Genomic DNA, 23,832 nt, shown 5'->3' on the forward strand with positions numbered 1-23,832 from the left:
ACAAACTGTGGAGCTTATTAGAAGTTTTGTAATCTCGCTCATTTTTATTTTATTTATTATTTTGTTGTTATTTAGCCAATCTGTAAATCTTATTGTTTAGGATTTATTGATTAGCTTTTTACTAATATTATTATCTAATTTCTCACTATATTTCCTCTCAATTTTAAATATTTAAATTTATATTATCGATTTCTTAAAAAATAATTATATTGCCAAAATTTATTCATGCTTTGTGAGCCTAAATTACATGTCAATCTTTATTATTATTCATGCATCGTGAGTTCTATATGGATAAAACAAAATGTGATATTTCTTAATGCCTATACTTGATTTTTTTTTAAGTATTTTATTGTTTTTATTATTTATATATTTAAAAATAATGTAAAATATAGTCTAATTTTTTGGTTCAGTTTATCCGATAATTAAATATTATTTTAACTGCCTTGTTTTATAACTAATTAGTTTAGTCATCTCATCAATGGAGCAAGTTTAGAATATTAACCCAATGTACTCAGCATTCAAGTAGATTTGATCTAGTCTTCTATGCAATCAAAAGCGTGAAAGATGTTTTTGCAAATTATGGTTTTTTCACTCTTATTTTAAAATTTTAATCATTTATTTATATTTTAGTCTCATTTTACTATTTTACAGCGTTATTGCATGTGGCAAGGTCTATGTTAGATTAGTATGATCTTATTAATAGTGATTTAGATCTTATAGTGTTTGTTTATGCTAATGGGTATGAAATATATAGTATATATTTGTTTATATATTTTAAAGGGTATTAATTTTGTAAGAGGATAATGTGGATTGGCCCACATAATTATTTATCTTGCACCAAATCCAGATAGTTGGTCCGCTTCTGCTCTTATGGCTTGAACATATGGACCACGCCTATATTTGTCTAATTGATGCTTATGTTGCAACGATTCTGGCAAAATTAAATTTAATGCTCCAAGCTGACAGGTCAAAACGTGCATATCCTAATATGATTTGTAATTTTTCCCCACCAGTTGACGATTGCCTGACATGTGACATCCCAAATTGTTAAATCAGACTCCAAATGGCATCACCTTCTTTCCATGTTTTATAGCGTGCAAATATTTAAGCATAAGATGCGGATATCAAACATATTATCTACTGATGGGCATAAATGCTAGCTGCCTAAATTTATTGTTATCGATTCAGAACTAGCTGGATCGTTAAGTGTTTTTATCTTTGAAAATAGAGGTCTTGTCGGCCCTCTTTTTACTATTTGTAGGGTTCATTTTCTACAGAATAAAAAATTAAAAAAAAAAAAGAGTAATATTCAAAGCAGTCCATTCAAAAAAAGTTACATTTCTCTTGTATAAAAAAAGACAAAAAAATTATAGTAATAAGACTTTTTTCTTAAAAAAATTATGTAAAACAAAAGATTGAGATTATACAAATATTAAAAATAAGTATTGATTGATAAAGTTCAAAACACTTAGTAAAAATCTTTTTTCATAAATGATAATTTAGGCATATTATTAGTTGTTAGGATCCACTTTGAATTGTTTGAAAAAACACTTTAAACAATAATAAGGTACTATTTTAAATCTTTTGCCTTGAATATTATTAAAATCAAATCTTACCTAATTAGTCTGTTAATTGATTTATTAAACTTCAATTTACAGTGGTAACGATAAAGCATGCTCATTAAACGAGTAACACTATTTAGTTTAATACTTTTCTACTTTATTGCATCAATTGGTTCTAACAAAAAAATATTATTATACTCCTAGAGTGGTGTTACAAGATAACAAATTTTTTAGTAATTAAATGATATATTATAATAAATAAATTTAATTAAAAATGCTAATTTAAATAGTCAAGAAAATACTAATTTAAATAGTCAAGAATGAAGCTATCGAAGGCACAAAACGATGTATTCTTTTTACGTTACATTTTATTAAAATTTGATAAAAGTTAATTTATAATTATATATAATTAAATTTATGTAAAATTAGTCATATCTTAAAATAAATTATAACAAAATATATAGAATTTGCAAATGAATTCTATATGATTTTTCAATATATATTATAATATAAAGAATTATTTTTTAATTATATTTATTTTATTTTTTATATATTTTTTATTTTTAATAAGATAAATTTTAAGTTTTAATAAAATATTAAATAATAAAATATTTTAAAATAATAATAATAAAAAGAAAAAGATGAATTTGGGAACTCATTTGGCGACACAAACACTAAGGCCCTGGTATTAAGGCACGAAATGTACATGAGAAAGACAATAATACATGTGAAAGAAAAGGACGGAGTAGAAAGATACTCCACCCCACATTTTGTATGGTCTATAAGGGAACGAGATTATGACGGGTTTCTATTAGTTTACACATTTGCTTCACATTTTCTACGAAATACCAAAGCGCCCACACTAAAAAGATTGATTAGGCTTTCACTTTGTTTCCGCCTTATATTGTTCAAACTAAAACTGTTAAATTAGCCCATGACTAAACGTTGGGCCTTTTACATATTGATTCCATGCAAAAGGTTAGCATCTCAATCAATGAAGCGTAGGTAGGAGAAAGTATTTTAAGACTTTACTCTCGCTAGCTATGCTTTCAACACTCCTCTTTCTATTGAGTACATCTACCGACTCTATGGACCGAGACAGGATAAAATAGATTTATCAAATTACTATAATTCAAAACAGCTACTCATTCAATTGCAGCCATGTCTTATGTTATGTGGGATTTTAGCTTAAGAAATTGAAAATTTTATGAAAAAATACCAAAATTCTAGGGTTTTTTTTTTTAAATTTTAAATTTTATTATGTTAACATATTAAAAATATGATTTTTAATTTTTTTATTCAAATTACGAATCGCTTTATTATTTTTGAATAAAACAATCAAAACAAAATTGAAGAACGACCGTAAAAGGCTAAAAAATAACTAAAAAAATAATATTTTTAAGAAAGAAAATTATAAAGAAAAAATGATGTCTTTATTAACTTAAAAAAAAATCCCAAAATTTATTGAAGTATATAAATTCAAATAAACCCTATTTAGCAATTCATGTTCCGCGTCCTGGTCCAATTGGCAAATCAGGGTCAAACTCCATGCCTTGACTTCACCTGTAGGCTTTTGATCATTTTGGCCCCCCACCCAAGCAATCGCTATCTAAAACTTGGTGCTTGATTGCTCATCTTCTAACAAGAAACTATCTACTGAACTTTGACCTTTATTCTTTTTGTTTTCCCCCTTGGCTGCCGCATACAACTTTTCAAAGATAAAAACTTACTAGCTTCATCCTAGAATTGAGATAAATTCCCCTAGTTAATTAAAAAATATATTATCATATATTTATCAATGATATAAAATTAATTATATTTATTTTAAACAAAATAAAATAGAAATCTATCTCATCTTGGGATCGAAAAATTAAAGTGAAGATAAAATAAAGAAAAATAATTATAGTATTTTATAGTTAACCTTTAATTAAAGATCCTACATTCTAAAAAATATCATTCTAAAAGCATAAAAGAAATGAAATGCATAAAGAGAGAAAGAAATAAGGTGAAGAATAATTAATAAACAATATTATTAATCAAACAGTATGGAAAATTAGCATATTATTATACTTATCAGGTAGTGCCAGGCTAAAGTCAGACCACAGCTATAAGTTTGATCAAACTACATCAATAATTAATAAACAATAGAAAGATGCACAAAAATACTCTACCTGAGATGAATCTTTTAGAAAGGTGGGCCAAAAGAATAAAGAAAAACACTTACAGCCCGGGGCAATTAGTGGCCTGTGGATGAAACTTGAGAGGAGGAGCAAACGCTTGAAATAAAATGTGAGATCCTTGCCACTAGTCTAATGTAACGAACCAAGCCCAAATTGGAGAGATCTGAGCCCAATACCTCAAATTCTGTCTTTTAGAAATGAAGGACCAGAGTCGCCTAACAACAACCAAACCAAGGAAGGTCTCTTGAACAGCAGGCAGCAGAAGGGAAGTGAAGTGGTGGTAATAACAAAAGGACAAAAGAGTGTCGTTAAGCTGATGAGATTCCTCAAGTAGTAATTAAGATGCAGTTGAGAAAAGCAAAATTAAAGAAAGAAGAATTATGGCGTTATGAGATGAGAGATTCCCCTCATTTAAGACAATGGCAGCAGTCTGTTTCCTCTGGTTTGTTCGTCTGCATCAAAAGAAAGACATATACAGAATTGGGAGGGGTGGGGGTGGTGGGGATTCCTGTACCCATACGGTCCTCTCTTCTCTAAGAAAGAGAAAGAAAAAAAGAGAGAAATTAAAGATTAGAGAATATTATGGAGGTGGGCTCGTGGGTTACCATTCAATGCTCTGGTCCTTGATGCAGGTGTTGCTACTGTAGGCGTCTTTAATGCACACCTGCTCAAAAAAAACTCCCCTCTCTCTCTCACTCCCTACTTGCTTAAATTCGAACGAGACATTCCCATTTCTTCTCACCATTCTTGCTTCTTAACAACTGCACCACCACCACCACCTTCATTTCAGTTGTCTTCTTCATTTCTTGGAAGTGTCATTGTGATGTTGGCCCGGTTCACTCAGACAAAAACGATGTGTTTTCTCAAGCATTTGTTTTTCGAAACGCTTGATATGTTAACACAAGCATAATGGCCTTTGATTGAGCCGTGCCAATATCTTAGTGCTCTTTCATTCCTGTAGTCTCTCACGTGCACAAACAAATTTCTGGACCCAATCCATCTTAAGGTGAGTTTGGATTTTGTTTTCTCTAAACAAAGTGAAAATTGATTATTAGAAAATATGATAAGTTGAAAATGAAAGGATATTGTCTTGTTTTATTTTGTTTCAACAGTGTTAGCATAAAATCGAGTGATTAATAAATAAATAAATAAAAACACTTTTACATGCTTAGTTTTCATTTTTTTAGTAAAAAATAATAACTATCCATGTACTTGCTAGCTCCTTAATTTGAAGAAATTAAATATATATTTATAGCAAAAGTTGGTTTATTTATGATAAAGACATTTTCATTTGATATATAAATAAATGGTAAGGAGGTGCATAAATCTAATCTAATGGCGTTAATATAATTAATTTACACTGCCTGCCTTCTACACTGCTGGGAGTGTGAAAGGTCATTTTTTATTTAACACACTAAGTTATTCTCTAAAAAAAAGATAAACTAGCTAGTAAGCATCTAACCTTACTTAATTTACTCCCTAAGGTACGTACAGGACGAATATGATCTTTTCTGCATTTCGTATACAGTTTTATTCCTCTCTTATATAATAAACTTGATTATTTTATGATAATGGTACTGTTATTTAAGCACAAGTTAACTTATATAATTAACTGAACAAGTTGGATTCTATATTTTCCTTTTTGTTATTTTTCTGGATTCTATAGAGTTTGATTCGGTATAATGTTAATCTATTTTAAGTTGATTATGATTCGCCAGTGAGTTTGACTTATAAATGGAGAAGATATTTGTTGGAGGAAGTAAATGTGAGAGGATGGGAGGATCGGCAAAGCTTTAATTTAGAATAGTAAATTAGGTAAGGAAGGAAGCGGAGTATGAGGAGGCATTTAATTACAAGAATGACTGCTATAACTTAGGCTCAGACAAAGATTCCCTCATTAAATTCTCCTATATGACTGTGCAGGCTTTCCTATTTAATGCAATTCACTGCTACTCTCCTCTCTTCCTACAATTCCATTTATTCAATGCATAGCACAGTATCTTATGAGCTTCATACCTACCTATGCATTATCTATCTATGTGACTCCCGATAAACATAATAAGTTTGGATCTTCAGAATTTTCTGAATCGAGAATTAAGATTCTTATTGACTCTTAATTTCCATATTTATTGCAAATCTTTTCCCTTCTATGATATTTTATTTTTTATGTTAAACTCTGAGCCAGTTTCTTTTTAAATAATTCAAGGAAGCAGACCCCTTTGAGAAACTGGAATTCCCCCACCATTTTAAAGCATTATAAAGAAAAATATAAGTATATACTAATAAGCTATTGTCGAGATGAATTGTTCGGACCATTTCATTTGATAAAAGAAAAGGGATTATTCGTTGAAGAAAATTAATGATTTTTATATGTAGTAGGCAGGAGCCCATAAATTAAAATACGCGCTTCAGGGTAAGACAAAATATTTGGCATTCAAGTCTTTCTGCTGGCCAATATTTTAGGGTTCATCTACTGGTTTTATATATGATGCTGCGAGCTAGAGCCAGGCGCATCGTCAAGGCAACTCTTAGAGTCTTTTTCATCACTGCCGTTGCAAGCAAGGCAACAAGAGAAGTCACCTACCCAGAAACAATTTGAGAAGAAAAAAGAAAAAAAGACTAGAAGCCTAAAAGAGAACCTACACACATCTTCTTTATAAGTTCAGTCAGGCCTTTCTCAAAGCAAATCAGCCAAAGACCTACTCTATGTCAACTGAAGAAACAGGAAAATTAAACATGTCCAGCACGTGGGCTGAACTACCACCGGAACTGCTCCAAGTAATTGCAGATAAACATACCAATTACGTTGATTATCTTGTTACTCGAGCTGTTTGCGGATCATGGCAATCAGCTATAGCAAAAAGACCCCATAATCATCTTCTCTGTCAACTTCCATTTCTTTTGCTTCCTTATTACCAAAACAATCCAGATCGTCGCGGATTCTACAACATCTCTGACGATAAAATATATGTCCTTGAATTGCCTGAAGCTTATGAAAAGCGTTGCTGCGGATCGTCCCATGGTTGGCTAATTATGGTTGAAGACAGCCCATCAATCTTTCTCTTAAATCCCTTAACAAGAGAAAGAATTGAGCTTCCTGCATTATCCACTTTCTCTATTTTCCCTACTGATGTAGTCTTTGAGAATTCCAGGAATTTGAATGAGAACTTCATCATGAGAGAAAAGTTCCACATTCGCGATACTTTTATTGTGAAAGCAATACTATCTTCTGATCCATCTTTAGATACAAATTTCATGGCGGTGGTAATATATGGCGTCAATGAGAATTTAGCTTTCTGTAGATCAGGAGATGCTGCATGGACTGTAATTGATGAAACGACATCACCCCCTCGTCGTTACAAGGATGCTCTGTTTCGCGCAGGGAAACTCTTTGCAGTTGATCAAACAGGTGGAATTTCAATACTCACTGAAGAAAATACTATGATCCGCTTTGCTGATCCGCCACTAGTTTCATCAAGAACAGGATATAAGCAGTGGTACTTAGCAAGTTATAGTGAAGAAGAACTATTAATAGTATGTCGATATAGGAAAGTTGTTCCTGATTATGAGTACAAAACAGAAAGATTCGAGATTTACAAGCTGGATGATGGTGGCTGGAAAAAGAAAGAAAGCTTAGGAGATAAGATGCTGTTCTTGGGTGGCAATGGCTCGCTTTCAATTTCAGCTTTAGATTACAGCAAGTGCAAAGGGAACTGTATCTACTTCACGGATGATTACATTAGACTCTGTAAGGATTATGTATGGGAAGGTCATGATTATGGCATTTACGACATCGAAGATGGGAATATCAGAAGCTTAGGATTACCTTCATATCCAATAAAGCACCCATCCTTCACAGGCATCTTCTACTTCGAGCACAGCCTATTTCGCAACACATCTTTCTTCATATTGCCACCTCCAGTTTGGGTTACAATCAGTCCATGAATCAGTTGTCTATGTAATGATTTAGCTCCGTTTCTTTCCAGAAAAATATATTGTTTTCAAAAATAATTTCTTGAGTAAAATTTTTCGTTTAAAATTTTCTTCTATTGTTAGATTGTATACTACAAATTATAAGAAAATTGTTTTCTCTAGTGTTTCACTATTATATAAATTCAGAAAATGACTTGATTTCTCTTTATAAGGAAAATGTTTTTTGTTAATTACTTTTTCTCGATATACTAATTACAGAAAAATGTGCAGAACAAATATTTTCTGTCAAATAAACGGAGCCCTCTCTGTTATTTCTGCTCTTTTCCTTCTTCTTTTTTTTTTTACTTTAATTTTTAATTATTTATGTGCAAATTGTATTTGTACCTAAATAATACATATACTAGAAAAGTCCTAAAAAAAATTAACGAAAACCCAATTCTATTTGTTTTTTTCCCCCACTTCAAAGTCATTATACTAGGAATATGACTAATTAAAAAGTTTTATTTTGATATTATATATAATGTAAACGAAAATTACATATAGCATCAGTATTAATAGTTTGTATTAATAATTGGGTGGATTTTAGAGTATCGTAATTAAAGTTATTGTTTAATATTTTTATATATTTTTCAGTTAAAAATTATAAAATTTGAATTAAATTTATATAAAATATCTTAATATCTAGTTTTTATATAAAATTATATACTAAAATATTTATATATAACTTTTTTTAAAAAAAAAAAAAAGCTTTTTATGCAAATTAATATACTTTATATTTTTTATTCAATAAATATATAAAAATATTAAAAAATCACCATAACTACATCATCCTAAAATTTATCTAATAATTTGTTTAATAAATTAGAATAAAAAATAAAATGATGAAATAACTTTTATTTTAAAAGAACAACAATAAAACTGAAATGTTGGAGTAGGATGTCATTCTTGGGCCCGGCCGTCCCTCTCCTTTCTCAAATCTTAAAATAGGCTAAGTAGCCCAGGCATGAAATTACATATTACGTTGACACAAGACGTTATCACCAACAAAGCCAGTATGTAATGTTAGATCTGGGAAAGGCTAGGATTAGGAACGAAGACAAAATATAGACCAGAAGGTCGAGGCAACTCATCAAGATGGCTAGGCTAAGATATGATCATGTCCAGCTGGTCGGAGTTATGTGAGTTGTGTACTAAAAAATAAACCATCACCTGAAGACAATCCATAAGTGGCCACTGAGAAAAGTAAAATAGGATTTAGACGTTTGAAATGAGAAAAACAAGACGAATTAATTCAACTTAATATTATTACTGTGGCATGGTTTTATTTGGCCCAGCTCATCAATCCTAGCCGAATACAAAGCTTACATAGTTCTTTCATAGTAAAATAACAATTAAAATATTTTTAATGTACTATATATATATATAATATAATTTTTTTTAGAAATGATTATAGTGTATAAATTTGTTAAAAATTGATAATTAAGTGTTTAAGTTTTAAAAATTTAATAATATTTAAATGTATGAAACCGATAATTTATATATAAAAAATTGAATAATTACAAAAAATATATATAAATTTGTTAAAATTTGACAGGTAAATATTTAAAATTTTAAAAGTCACAATTTAGTGTGCAAAGTGTTTATACCACTTGTAGTCTTAAAATACATATTATTTACTTAGTAGATTAAAAGAAATAAAAAAAAAACTTTTAAAATATTTATTTTTAATAGATTAATGCATCATTTTTACTACCATTATCATTGCATTGTTATCGCAATATTTTCATCAATTCTTTTAAAGATTTTTTTATTCAATTTTGAGTGACACTTTATCTTTTTCAACTCATCACTATAAATATATAAAATAAAATCGATTATTATTGAAAATGATAATCTTAATTATAATGTAATTACTAACACATCTTCTTATAATATAATATTTATTTATATATTGTTATCTATTTTTGTAATTTTTATTGTTTATCTGAAAATTTTACCCTATTTCATATAAATATTATATTTCACTATGAAAATATAATAGAATTTTATTTGTCTACATTAAATTATATATATATATATATATATATATATATATATATATAATAATTAGTTTTACACACTTAAATACTAATAATTAATTTAAACACTAATTATAACTTTTAAAAGTTTAAACACTTGATTGTTAAATTTTAACAAATTGATACACCACTTTGTAATAAGCTAATATGAATAATCTATAATATTGTTATTGACTTGCTACATATACTCAATTATAAATATTTGATAGGTTTATACACTAAATAATAACTTTTAAAAATTTAAACACTTAATTGTTAAATATTAATAAATTTAATAACTATTTTTCCCTTTTATTTATTACAAAAGATTATTCTATAAATTATAGTTTCCATCAAATTTTTAGAATAAAAAATAAAAATTTTAGTTTATTCACATTTCTATTTAGAGAAATGGACTATAAGTTATTATGGATTATATATCAAACTTATTTATATATATATATATATATATATATATATATATATATAAAATAAATATAAACTAAATTTAAATAAAATATTTATTAAAACTAATTGAGCTCCGTACATTTAATATTTTAATGGAAGTCTATTTATAAATTAGAATATGTATGATTAGTTGCACTTTATTGTTTATTGGATGGATCAGGCAGATATTGGAGTCCGCACATAAACCTTTGGTGGGGTAAGATAATTCATCAATGCTATTAAAAGAAAGAAAAAGAAAAAGGGACCTCTATAATTCAAGGACATGATTTGAAATAACTTTACTTGGAGGTCCCATTTGCAATAAATCATAGACTGCCACACGATATTTAAATTTAAAAAAGAAAAAAAAAAAAAAGCATTTTTAACTAGAAGGAGCTTCATACTTTATGGACGAATTAATTATGTTAAAGAGTATTTTTTATTCTAAACAGAGTAAAATAAATTATTTATATTTTATTTTATATCACAATGTTTTATATATATTATCAGACTTCAAATGTATGATTTTATTTATTAAATTATAATAAAATAATTAGAAGTACATATTTATATTGATAGTTAAATATATTTTTAGTTTTTTATAATATATATTTTAAATTTATTTATAATAAATTATAAAATAAACTAAAAGAAATAAACCGAAAACTTTATTAAGTTTTGATAAATAAATCTCTACATTGACATGAATCGAAAACCATTTTGGAGATTAAGTTATGGAACCTGAGCTTACAAACATCCAAACTGAATAAAGGAATAGGAACCAAAATGATTCAAACCTGAGACAACTTTGATACCAAAATCATTCAAAACTAAAATAAGCACGACATAGTTAAAACTATCTAAATCGGAAAATAATCTGAATAAAAAATATATCGGAATCCAAATAATCCAGAATCTGACACGATAATATCGGAACTCCTATCGGCCTTCCATTTGCCAAATAAAACAAGACAAAAGCAACATCGTGTCTTTCCGACATGCAACCTGTTCAAATTAGCAAATGTATAAAACGTGGAAATTTGATGTTCACACATTTTTTTGGACGATGTTTTCTTATCTCCAATCCAACTGTTGTCTTTTACTTCTTGTCTTGTAATTCGGTTTTTAAATTATTTCCGCTCCATTTATCTATTGTTTCTCTTATTTTTTATATTTTTTTATAAATTCTTAATTTTTTTTAATGAACTTCAATTTTTTTTTTTTTCCTTCCTAAATTTTAAATTGAAATTATTTTCAATTAAAATTATAAATATTTAATTGTTCTTATTGTGTCTTCGTTTTTTATTTTCTTTTTTCCTTTTGCTTTTTACTCTTTATTATTATAATATTTATTTGATTTTTTCTGTTCATTTCTCTGTGTATCTTATTTATCTTTTAACATATTCTAATCAATGTTTTATGCTAAGTCTTTTAGTATATTTTTTAATAGAATTTTACAATTTGACCGTTATTTGCTAATTGTCATATTTACAGAATGTTAAAATAAAATAAAAAATAAACCATATATTCTAAAATGATAATATCCTAAAGTGATAATATATTAAATTACAAAATAATATATTGAAGTATTTTCAAAAACAATCTCTTATGTTTAATACCTAGGTGATAACTTCCAATTTTGATACAGATTTTGCGGGTTTTATTATTTGCAACTATTAATTTGTCTAAATTTTTCTCATCATGACTTATTTAATATATAATAATAACTTTTATCAAATTTTTGTGTGAAAATTATTTTTACCAACTGACTATAAAAGTAATGGCAAATCCTGGTTGAAAATTTATAAAGTTTTAATGATGTAAAAGTTAACTATTAACAGAATAAAAGCTATAAAGTTTTTATCTCCAATTTTTTCTTGTTTTTATGTTTCCCCTGTTATCTTTTGCGGCTTCTTATCTTCCATACAGCGTAGGAAAATTGAAGTTACAATTGCCCCATACATTTGTGTCTTATCTCTGGATTTTTTGTTTTCAATAATTACCAAAAGCTGACAAAAAAATGTGATGAAGCTTTCTTGGTTTGATGGATATTTGGTCATGTCTCCAAAATACTATCCTTAAGCGTAATACAATTTTGTTCAGCTTTGCTATTATTAATAAATGTGAATACTCATCCAGTTTATTTGCTACTGTGTTGTTCTTTCTTAGGAGAAAAATTATAAAATAATTTATTTTATTTAACAATATAAATAATATTATATATACATCTGTATTAAAAAATTTAGAATAATAATTCATTACCAGTATCCATCTAAAATAAAATAGCGTTTGTTTGCTATTTGGTAAGATGAAAAGATAGGTAAGTAATTGTGAATTCCAATAAGAAAGATGGACTACGAAACATATGTGAAAATTATGGCTCATTATTATTATCTGTAAGAAAAGAAATAAAAATACAAAAATAAAAGCAAGTGAAAAATCATCGGGTGTACTGGTTACTCGTTGATTAATTTTGAATAAAGATTCCTGCAGGTAGTAGGGACATAGCTATCTGGAAACTAAAAATGATCTCTCTCTATATATAGTCCTCAATTATGATAACTTCGTGCCATCAAACCTGCTTCTCTTCTTGTGATCTGATCCCTTCTGATTGCGATATATGGAACGAAGCTCCGGGAGCCTGCAGGTTATTCTCGATGCTCCTGGAGTTCAGGGAAAGACGGTCACCACCCTATCGAAAGACAGTTCAAATTTAACTGATTATGTTGAATCCATCATTGTCAATACACAAGTAAATAGAGAGTCATTTTATGTGCTAGATTTAGGAGCTGTTGCTGGTCTCATGCACAAGTGGTCTCGGGAACTTCCCATGATTCAACCATACTACGCTGTCAAGTGCAACTCCGAGATCTCACTGATCGGTGCATTAGCAGCACTTGGCTGCAACTTCGATTGTGCAAGTAAGGCTGAAATTCAATCCATTTTGTCTCTCGGTGTTTCTCCTGATAGAATCATCTATGCAAATCCTTCTAAACCAGAATCCCACATTATATACGCTGCTAATGTTGATGTTAATCTAACAACTTTTGATTCAAAGCACGAACTCCATAAGATCTCCAAATGTCACCCGAAATGTAGTTTGCTGATTCGGATCAAACCTCCAGATGATAGCGGAGCGCGGTGGCCATTAGGCTCCAAGTTCGGTGCACTTCCTGAAGAAATTGAACCTCTTCTGCTAGCTGCTCAAGCTGCAAAGCTAACCATCTCCGGTGTTTCCTTTCACATTGGAAGTGAATCCAGAAATCCCCACGCATACCGTGGAGCCATCGGAGCAGCCAAACATGTATTTGACACTGCATCTCGGCTTGGCATGCCTCCCATGCGTGTGCTAAATATTGGCGGTGGTTTCATAGCTGGTTCAAATTTTGACGAAGCAGCTACAGTAATCAAAGCTGCTCTGCAAGATTATTTCGGTGACAATCCAGGAATAGAAATCATATCTGAGCCGGGCCGATACTTTGCCGAGACGGTTTTCATGCTAGCAACCAGCATTACCGGAAAGCGCGTTAGGGGTGGAATAATAGAGTACTGGATAAACGACGGTGTTTTTGGGTCTTTCAGCTGCGTCATTTTCGGCGTTTCGCCTCCCGCGTGCGTGCCTCTCGCTTGCACTTCCAATCGAGCGAACCCCAAGTGTAAAGGGGAGCCCACGTACAAGTCCACGGTGTATGGACCCACGTGTGATGCAGTTGACAAAGTCTTTGTCGATCAAGAGTTGCCTGAATTAGAGATCAATGACTGGCTTGTGTTCCCTTATATGGGTGCTTATACAACGGCGAATGCTACTATTTTCCAAGGATTTAGCAGCGAAGCAATTTTCACACACCTTGTTTATTCCAATCTGATCTAATATGTCTCAATGATTTAAGACTCTGAAAGCACGAAAATTAGTTCAAGGGCTTTGGCCTTCAATAACTCTGTATCGTACATGTTTAACTGCTAACAGAGTTATATACGGTCATTGGAGGCAAATTTTTAAGCAACGTTTGAGATTATAATATGGAAGTAGGCATGACTTCGGCATCGATATATGCACCGGGTTTTGGGGTATTTCATTGAAAACCGCCTCTAGTTATAAGGGTCCCAGAATGGATACGAGCTTAACAAAGCTATTCCTGCTTGATTGGACCTTGCAATCTAATTGTCCCTTAATTTTCAGGTTTAATAAAGAAATTAGGTTAGCGCTATATATTTATATGATTTAGGAACCCTATTTTCCAAGCAATACTATTAAGAATAATTCCACCAATCATCTTTGTCATGTATTGTTGTTAAATGATATATGCATCATATTTAATCTTTAATTATCTTATATTTTTGAATTTGTACCACCAATGTACTTTTACCAAAATCTTTACTCCCAAACTTCTTATTCTTTTTCTCTATATTCACACTTAAAATTTTAAAAAAATATATCTATCAATAACTTATACCACTAGCAACTAGCAACTAGTTTCAGTTATTATTTACTTATGGCTATACATATATATATATCTCAATATCGATTTGATTTTGTTAGTATGATACTGGTATGCTTTGGTTGTTTTAGGGAAGGGGTTACAATTAATAGCTAATGATCGGTATAAAATTATAAATAATTTTAAATGATAAAACGTATCTTAATTATCCAATACTAAAATAAAAATATAAAATGTTTATATATTCACATCACCGTTAATCAAGCAAATGTAAGAATCTCCCTTGTGTTTTTGCAGGGATTTGTTGGGAGGAGTTTAAGGAGGAATGTCATAGCAATTTAAGGTTGTTATGGGCCTATGAGCAAAGTGTTTTCTTAGGTTTTGGGCTCTTTGCTCTTGTTGTGGATTAGGGCTGCCATTTAGAACTTGGTACAACTTTTACTTTAGCTCATTTCCATGCTAATAAGAATCTTTTGATTGATAAAAAAAATCTACTATTACCAACCTCCAAAACTTTCCAAACCTAGTAAAATGCTTACTATAGCGATAAGAGAATGCAAATAAATGCTACAGCTGATCATCGTATAGATATAGAGACAAAGTCATGATGACCATAAATCAGACAGACTATCATAATACAGCTTTGGAAATATTCACTGAGCAAGAGAGAACACTATACGATGCATATCTGTTAGAAAGGATGGCTCCTCTGTAAGTAGTAGAAACATAACCACTCACTTCCTCTATCACCTCCTAAAAAATAGGCAATCTCCACCTTACTATATTAGCTTATCATGAAGTCTATTTCTCATATATTTATCTTTTAAACCTCTCATTATAAATAGGAAGAGACACAATTCCAGAAAAGGCCATTTGCACATGTTCTAATCAATTATACTCTTTATCCTTCACCCATTTTAATCAATTATACTCTCATCCTTCTCCTAATATTAACTTGATTGTCAAAAGTGGCACCATAACTTAATATCTTTTGGAGGTTTATCAAGAATAGATCTGTTATGAATTTTGAAAATTTTCATATCACATTACTATGTACTATTATGGCCCCTATTGATTAAAAGAGACTCTTTGCATTAAACGCTTGTAGATATCTCTATTTAGTCCTGCTCCATTCCAATTAGCTATAATTGATTGCCATCATCTTTGACCTCAAACGGTTCATAATCCATACAAATTTCCATATTTTCATGCCTTTCTTTTGTAGGCCTAAAGGAAAGCAAGAAACTTAAAAAAGAGACATGCGAGGGAGTGCAATTCCCGTACACATCTTGAAGCATTTAACATAAACAAAGCTGATTTGGTTGGGATCTGCTGGCCAAGAGTGATGCAGCAGGTTGTGCCTTTCTCCGCTTCCAGCCATCCCTTAGATTTCTTTTTTAAAAGAAAAAAGATTTTAAAATAACATCATGAATCTCACTTTCTTAACATAAATAAACAAAAAAAAAAAAAAAAATCTCCAACAATCGTTATCGTATCTTGTGGATTTATTGCAGAACATTAAATTAATAGTTTGCTTAGTCAATATATAAAAAGATATACTTTGCTTTCATTTTTTCCAATCTAAAACGATCCGTTTAATTCCAGGAAAACACAAATCTGATTGTTTTTGGTACAAGAAAACTATCAAATCTCAGAGAAAATTTTGTGCGCACAAGTGTACATCATTATTTAATTCATGATTATCTTCGTTGAAATAGAGTTCATATTATGAAGATCTCCAGCAAGTAATCCTTATTAGATATCCTGTGGATTCATTATATACCAATACTATTTCCAAGAATTTCCTATTATATTTTATATATAACATTAATATAGTTTGGTTTGGTGGTCAATTAACACCATTTTTTTTTTACTCACACAATCAACACACCAATTAATTAATAGTTATTAAAATATATATATATATATATTTGGAAAAGTCCGAGTGCACCAAATAAACAAGTTAGGGAGATTTATAATTAAATTTGTGATTTTGTTGTTGAGAAATCACTTCATATTGTGCGTGGTCATATTTTAATAATTGATGATTCCAAAATTGAACTTTAAAAATCGAAAGTCTCAAGCTATGTAAAATTGAATGATTATTTCAATCATATCCAGTTGTCAAATGATACTTATTAGATACACAATGTTAATGGATAAAAATTAAAGCATGTGTCACGTGATTGTTAGAATATCGATAAGCCCTTTAAAAAGACATATTATAAAGGAATGCTCCCATTGATATTTCATCTCAAGAAAAATAAGAAATCATCTTCTCTTTTCATATTGCATTAATTTAGAAGAGATAGGAACATTATGTAGTACAAAATGGAGCTATGGATACTTCTTCAATCCAAACTTGTTCATCCATTTATATACATACCCCTTAGTTTATCTAATGCAGTCTTTATATATGCCAACTTTTTATTTAAAAAATTATCTCATAAAATCCAACTTTAATAAAATCTTTAATCAGACTTTCATATTCTATTTTAAACTCTTTATTCACTTGATTAATTGGCATTTCTAATTTTTTTCTTTATTAATAAAAAGTTACAAGAAAAGGTAAAATTAAAATTATTAATATCTATGAAAATAAAAAGTAAATTATAAAAAGTCTATTGAATTTAAATTAATTTTTTTATTCTTAATATTTAAATATTTGTTAAACTACTATTTATTATAGAGCATATTAGAACGAACTAGCCCATTCTCGCATGCATTTAAGATAAAAGAATAGAATGAAGAGAATTTTTCAGAAATATCATAAAATTAATAAAAAATATTATTTTTATTATGTAAATTTTTCTTTTAAAAAATTATTTTAATTTTTTTAAAATTACAGAATGGTTGTTTTCAGTTGTTTTACAAAAAAAATCAAAAAAATAAAAACACACAATCCAAACTATACTTAAAAAAAACTGTATTTTTTATATTTTAACACAGTAAAAATAAAAAAAATTAACACTGTAAATCTGATAAAAATAAAAAAATATATAAGTACATTTTTTGTTTTCCCTTAATTATTAAATGTTAGGCAGACTTGATTTATTTTAACTATTAAATTTCATTAATAGAATAGACTTAATGTGATACGTAAATAAAAAGTAAAGATCCACTAATATACATTTTATTTACTATTTATTATATACAGTATCATTTATCTAAAAATGTCTTCAAACATTAAACAAACTAGAATACCAAGTATAAGACGAGGAATATCAATATATATGACCCTTGTTGAAAGAACTCTTTTTATGTTTGGAATTGCCTAGTTCTGGATCTTTCTTTTGCACTAGAAGAAAAATGCCTATTATAAACACTTTTGCCAATTAAAAATCTTGATTTAAAATCTAACAGATTTTATATTGTTTCCAATATTTGATTAATGTGACTTGATTTTTGCTTGGCCCATGTTACTAACATGCTATACATAATAGTCCAGATATGATTAAATACTTTGAGCAGTTCGAGTATCAGGTTTTATTCACACAAGACAATAAATATGAATACACAGACAAATAAGGTGAAGACTGGCACTAATACCATGTGGAAACATACTTGCCAAATTTGAAAACCTAAAATGGTTCCTTCACATTTAACATGTGTGCAATTCTAATACCTTAAGTGGTCCCTTCGTTCTTTAGTTTTGAAAAAATGTTTGATATCTTAAGTGGTTTTGTCTCTTCATAAGAAACTAAAAGAAAAGTAGGTAAAATAAAGAAAATTGCATACACGAAATCTCTATCTTTAAAGATAAAATCATTAATTACCAATCTAGCTAGACTTTAATTAATCTCTTTAGCTTATTCTTTGCATAGGACTATGGGTTTCCATTCATAACTTCGTATTAATACCTTGTCTAGTAATACTTTTATTACATTTTCTATACATCTCATTTTGGAGGACATTGCATCAATTGCTTATTCATTTTAAGAAAAATAGTAGGAGTGTTTATAATTTTTTTATTACATTTATAGTATTAATTTGTTATTTTTACTGTTAAAATATTAAATTTTTAATTCTTATTTTAAAGTTATGATTTTAATTATTTTCTAACTTTTACTAAAATAATTAAAACACGATGAAAAAATAGTTAAAAAATAATAATTTAAGAAATAACTGAAAGATAACTATGCCCGTTTTTCTAGGAGGAAGATTAATAATTGATTGTTGGAAGTACGTGTCTAGAAAAAAATTGATGGAAGTAGGTTGACATGTCTTCTCAAATCCGAAACCTTCTTTGTCGTTTTCTATCTTCCTTGACAGGTTGCTTGTCTATAATAATTGGCTTCAAGTGCTAGCTTGTTTGTGTGATCCCATTCTAATTCTCTCAACAATATGGAAACGAGGAACAGCATGCAGGTTATTATTGCTGCTCCTGGAGTTGAAGGAAAGACCGTCAAATCGTTACCCAAAACCGAACACAGTTTAACTGAGTTTGTGCAGTCTGTCATTCTCAATACACAAGTAACCAAAGAACCATTCTACGTGCTAAATTTAGGAGCTGTTGCTGAACTAATGGACACCTGGTCTCGTCAACTTCCCATGATTCAACCTTTCTACGCTGTCAAATGCAACTCAGAGCCATCATTACTTGGTGCATTGGCTGCACTTGGCTGCAACTTCGATTGTGCAAGTAAGGTCGAGATTCAAACCATTTTGTCTCTCGGAGTCTCTCCTGATCGTATCGTGTATGCAAATCCTTGCAAGGCTGAATCACACCTCAAATACGCTGCTAGTGTTGGTGTCAATCTAACAACATTTGACTCAGTATACGAACTCGACAAGATCTCTAAATTGCATCCCAGATGTGCCTTATTGCTTCGACTCAAAAGCCCTGATGATAGCGCAGCGAAGTGGGCCTCGTTAGGTTCCAAGTTCGGTGCACTTCCGCAAGAAGTTGAGCCTCTTCTGAGAGCCGCTCAAGCTGCAAATCTAACTGTCTCTGGTGTCTCCTTCCATATTGGAAGCGAATCCACGAATCCTAACGCCTATCGTACAGCTATTGCATCGGCAAAAGCTGCCTTCGATACTGCAGGTAGGCTTGGCATGCCTCCTATGACCCTGCTAAACGTTGGGGGTGGCTTCACTGCTGGTTCATTTTTTGATGAAGCAGCTACAGTTATCAATTCTGCCCTGCAAGATTATTTTGCTGAGTATCCGCAATTAAAGGTTATATCCGAACCTGGCCGATACTTTGCCGAGACGGTTTTCACTCTAGCCGCAAGTATTATCGGAAAGCGCGTTAGGGATGATGTAAGGGAGTACTGGCTAAACGACGGTGTTTTTGGATCGTTTCTATGTGTTGCTTATGGTATTACACCTCCTGCGTGCTTGCCTCTGGCATTATCTTCAAATCGTACGAACCCCACATGTGAAGGGGCACCGACGCACATGTCGACCTTGTTTGGACCAACGTGTGACTCAGTTGACAAAATCGTGGAGGAGCATCAGTTACCTGAGCTGGAGACCAATGACTGGCTTGTGTTCCCTAATATGGGTGCTTATTCAAAGGTGTGTGCAACCAATTTCAATGGGTTTAGCCCAGATGTTGTTTTTACTTACCTAGTTTACGGGAATCTGCACTAAACTGTCTTGATTTTCCTGTTATGTAAGTAATTATGGGCAAAATAAAATTAAAAAAAGAAAGAAAGAAAAGAAAATGGCATCAACTCTGTATCTGGCAATAAACAGAGGAATGTAATATTGTGTTCTATCCTATTTCTCTGACTTTGAAGTTTGAATCTATTATTTGGCCTATATAGATTTTTCATTTTTCTTTTCCCTAATCGAATGCACGATTTGGTTTTGAACCATAGATATATTCTCGAACCCGAGCGCTAAGGTGCCTCAATGTTTTAGTAAATATTTCTATGGCTATTGTAACTAAAAATATGTAAATTTCATAATTCAAATATTAAATTATGATTACTTTAATTTATGAGCTAGTTTATTTACAGGCTTTTTCTAACTTGAGCTAAGCTCATTTATTGGTCAATAATAAACTCTAAGTAGGTTTTATAGTATGCATCAAATATAATGTTATTTATCAATACTATAAGTTATAGTGATTTAGATAGGCAATTTTGCGTCTTAATATATATCATCAAAGAAGTCCACAAAGACTTGACGTTATGTGCAATAAGAAAAAGGATTGACAGCGACTAGGGGTTTGGCATGGCAATCGAAAAGGATAAGAAGAGAAGCCGAAAACGAGAAGCATAAAGCCAAAATCTTGAAAACAAAAAAAAAAAATTATCTTTGCAATTTGGTGCTAATTCTAATGGTTTGTAGGTCTGGAACACAAAATATATATTTATACGTAAAAGAAACAGGTCATTCCTGTATAATAATTATGGGAATAACAACTGGAACCATTGAGATGTGCTTATGCCTTTGTCGTTATAGTTATCGTAAAAGAAATACAATCAAACATCTTGATGTTGTATTATATCAATGCAATGAATTAAAAGAAACAATTAATGTCCATGACAACCGAAAAAAGCCCAAGAAGAGAAGCCAAATTATGATCATTCTTAAGTCCAACAACTAGAGGACAGAACTGAACCTCTATATTTAATCAGCAATCCTGATAATGTAGTGCAATAATCATGTCTAGCTGGTCAGAACTTCCACAAGAATTGCTACAAACCATAACCCAAAAACAAACCAACTATGTCGATTATATTTCCACAAGAGCTGTTTGCAAATCATGGTGGTCTGCAATACCTAAGAAACCTCATGATCTTCTTTGTCGCCTTCCATGGCTACTACTTCCTCACCACAAAGACAACCCAAATCATCGCGGCTTCTATAATCCTTCAGATGGAAAGACCTACCACCTCGAATTGCCTGAGACCGTTGATAAACGTTGTTGTGGTTCTTCTCATGGTTGGTTAGTTATGGTCGAAGATACTCCGTCAATATTTCTCTTAAATCCATTGACTAAATCCAGAATTGAGCTTCCATCCTTATCAACCTTTCCTAATTTCCCCACTGAAGTAATCTATCAGAATTCTAGAAACTTGAATGAGTATTTTATAAGGAACAACAAACTTCGCATTCGAGAAACATATATCAGAAAAGCCATAGTATCTGAGGATCCATCAGTGGGTAGTTTCATGGTCATGGCCATATATAAAACTATAAATGGTAGTGAAAATATAGCCTTCTGTAAATCAGGTGATGCAGCTTTGTTTACTACTCAAGAAACATCGCAAGAAATTCATTATCAAGATGTGATGTTTCATCGAGGAAAGTTCTATATGGTGAATGATAAGGGCAGGGTTTCAATCTGCATCACAGATATTAATCCTCCATCAGTGATCCATGTTGCTGATCCGCCACCTGTCCCACTATTAATGGGATACAAGCAATGGTACTTGGCTACCTTAAATGAAGATCTAATACTCGTTGGTCGATTTAGGAATTATCGAGTTTCTGGTTATGAATACCAGACTCATAAATTCATAGTTTACAAGCTAGATTCAAGTAGTTCAAACTGGTCAAAGTTAGATGGATTGGGTGATATGATATTCTTTTTGGGCTGGAATTGCTTTGATTCCATTTCGGCTCACAACTGTGGAAATTGCAGTGGAAATTGCATCTATTTCACTGATGATAATTTCATTGTTGACAGTGATTTCTCATGGGAGGGTCATGACTATGGTGTTTTCAACTTTGATGATGGAAGTGTTCGACGATTAGACCCGCCTTCATATCCTATAAAACCACACTTTTTGCCTTTAGTTTTCTTTCATGAAAGAAGCCTAAAGCGTGACCGTTCCTCGTTTGTTTTGCCTCCACCTGTGTGGGTTACGATCAATCCATAAATTGTTCATTTATGAATTTAAATGTGTAATCACCCACTTATTATCCATAAATTGCTTTCATATTCAGAATCAATCCATTACATTGATTTGGGTAATTATATTTATCATTCTATATGTCTTTACTAATCACCTTTTCTTTATTGTATTCTCTTTATTTTCTCTTTATTATTAAAATATTATAAATATAATTGTAAGAAACAATTTCAATAGTATTGTTGTTAAAATATTCAATTCTTAGAATGATTTTATTGTAATACCTTCCATTCTATTTTATTTTTTTCTAGTTTTAATACTTAATCTTTTCATTTTAACTCTTTTCTTTTAACATGGATAATTCATACATATTTTTTTATAAATTAAACTTTATGATGGACTAAAAATATTATATCTAAGTCTTTCGCTTTTTAATTTTTATTTTAGATATTAATTTAAATATAATGAGAATAAGTTAGTTTATTTGAATAAAATTATATTATTCAATCTATTTTATTTTAACAATAATTATGTAGAAGTTTTCAGAAAAATAAAATAAAAAGTCATAAACTCATATATAATATTAAAACAACTATTATGTTGTCAAAATATTAAATATTAATTGCTAAATTACATTCTAAATAAGTGGCTGTGAAAACAAATTGAATTAAGATGCACTCTATAAATTTCAAATTAAATTATATTGGTGGTGGTTCAAGGTACCTCACACCACACATTAGCAAATTGGTAAGTATCCAATTTTAAAAATTTAATAAATTTTTATAATAGTATAAGTGATGGAGCTACACTACAACAATAAATGTATGAAAATTAAAAAGATAATAATTCTAATAGAAGATAAAGACAAACCTGAAATTAGATTGAGAATGATATTTAATCAAAATTTAGAGCATGGAGAAAGAATAAAAAATCATGCAAAAGACATAAAAAGAAAAAAATGTAACATCTAAGAGGCAAAGTAGGTTTAAAGGTATTAAAATAGAATTATTTTAAAAGTGGAATAACAACATTACTTTTATAGTTGTTTTACCTATTATATTTATAATATCTTTTAAATCATATTATGTGCCTTAATAACATAAAGAAGGTAAAAAAAAAATGCAATAAAGAGAAGGTTCATAACGCTCCTCAGCTATATAAATGAAATTAGCGTACTTTTGTAAAATATATTCAAATTTAAACTTTCAAAAAGCACAAATTACAATTGTCCATGGGAAGGTTATAAGGGGTTATGTTAAGTGATACCTCGATGAAAAAGGAAATTTCTGAAGTGATTGTAACTATGGCTGCTTTGTCGTAGTTGTCTATAAAAGCAAGGTGAAAATAGGTTAGGGCCTTTGCCGGCCGTTTCATAATCCAAAAAGTCTAAGAAAGAAAGAAAA

At 30.1% G+C, this 23,832-nt stretch overlaps 4 protein-coding genes across 4 annotated transcripts; all 4 read left to right on the forward strand.

Moving 5' to 3' along the window:
- Positions 1 to 4,281: 4,281 nt before the first annotated feature.
- On the forward strand, positions 4,282 to 8,202 carry LOC8267849 (putative F-box protein At5g55150). The gene has a single exon (XM_002510566.4). The coding sequence runs from the start codon at positions 6,449 to 6,451 to the stop codon at positions 7,685 to 7,687; it is 1,239 nt and encodes a 412-aa protein (XP_002510612.2). The 5' UTR covers positions 4,282 to 6,448; the 3' UTR covers positions 7,688 to 8,202.
- A 4,496-nt stretch (positions 8,203 to 12,698) lies between these two features.
- Positions 12,699 to 14,524, forward strand: LOC8267848 (ornithine decarboxylase). The gene is made up of 2 exons (XM_048370547.1): positions 12,699 to 14,005; positions 14,421 to 14,524. Exons 1-2 carry the CDS (start codon positions 12,800 to 12,802, stop codon positions 14,502 to 14,504), a joined length of 1,290 nt encoding a protein of 429 aa, XP_048226504.1. The 5' UTR covers positions 12,699 to 12,799; the 3' UTR covers positions 14,505 to 14,524.
- A 4,315-nt stretch (positions 14,525 to 18,839) lies between these two features.
- On the forward strand, positions 18,840 to 20,345 carry LOC8267847 (ornithine decarboxylase). Its single transcript, XM_002510564.4, has one exon. It carries the CDS (start codon positions 18,963 to 18,965, stop codon positions 20,211 to 20,213), a length of 1,251 nt encoding a protein of 416 aa, XP_002510610.1. The 5' UTR covers positions 18,840 to 18,962; the 3' UTR covers positions 20,214 to 20,345.
- A 302-nt stretch (positions 20,346 to 20,647) lies between these two features.
- Positions 20,648 to 22,496, forward strand: LOC8267846 (F-box/kelch-repeat protein At1g57790). Its single transcript, XM_002510563.2, has one exon. It carries the CDS (start codon positions 21,236 to 21,238, stop codon positions 22,454 to 22,456), a length of 1,221 nt encoding a protein of 406 aa, XP_002510609.1. The 5' UTR covers positions 20,648 to 21,235; the 3' UTR covers positions 22,457 to 22,496.
- Positions 22,497 to 23,832: the final 1,336 nt, after the last annotated feature.

This window comes from Ricinus communis, chromosome 2 (assembly GCF_019578655.1).
Source record: "Ricinus communis isolate WT05 ecotype wild-type chromosome 2, ASM1957865v1, whole genome shotgun sequence".
Classification (NCBI taxonomy): domain Eukaryota; kingdom Viridiplantae; phylum Streptophyta; class Magnoliopsida; order Malpighiales; family Euphorbiaceae; genus Ricinus; species Ricinus communis.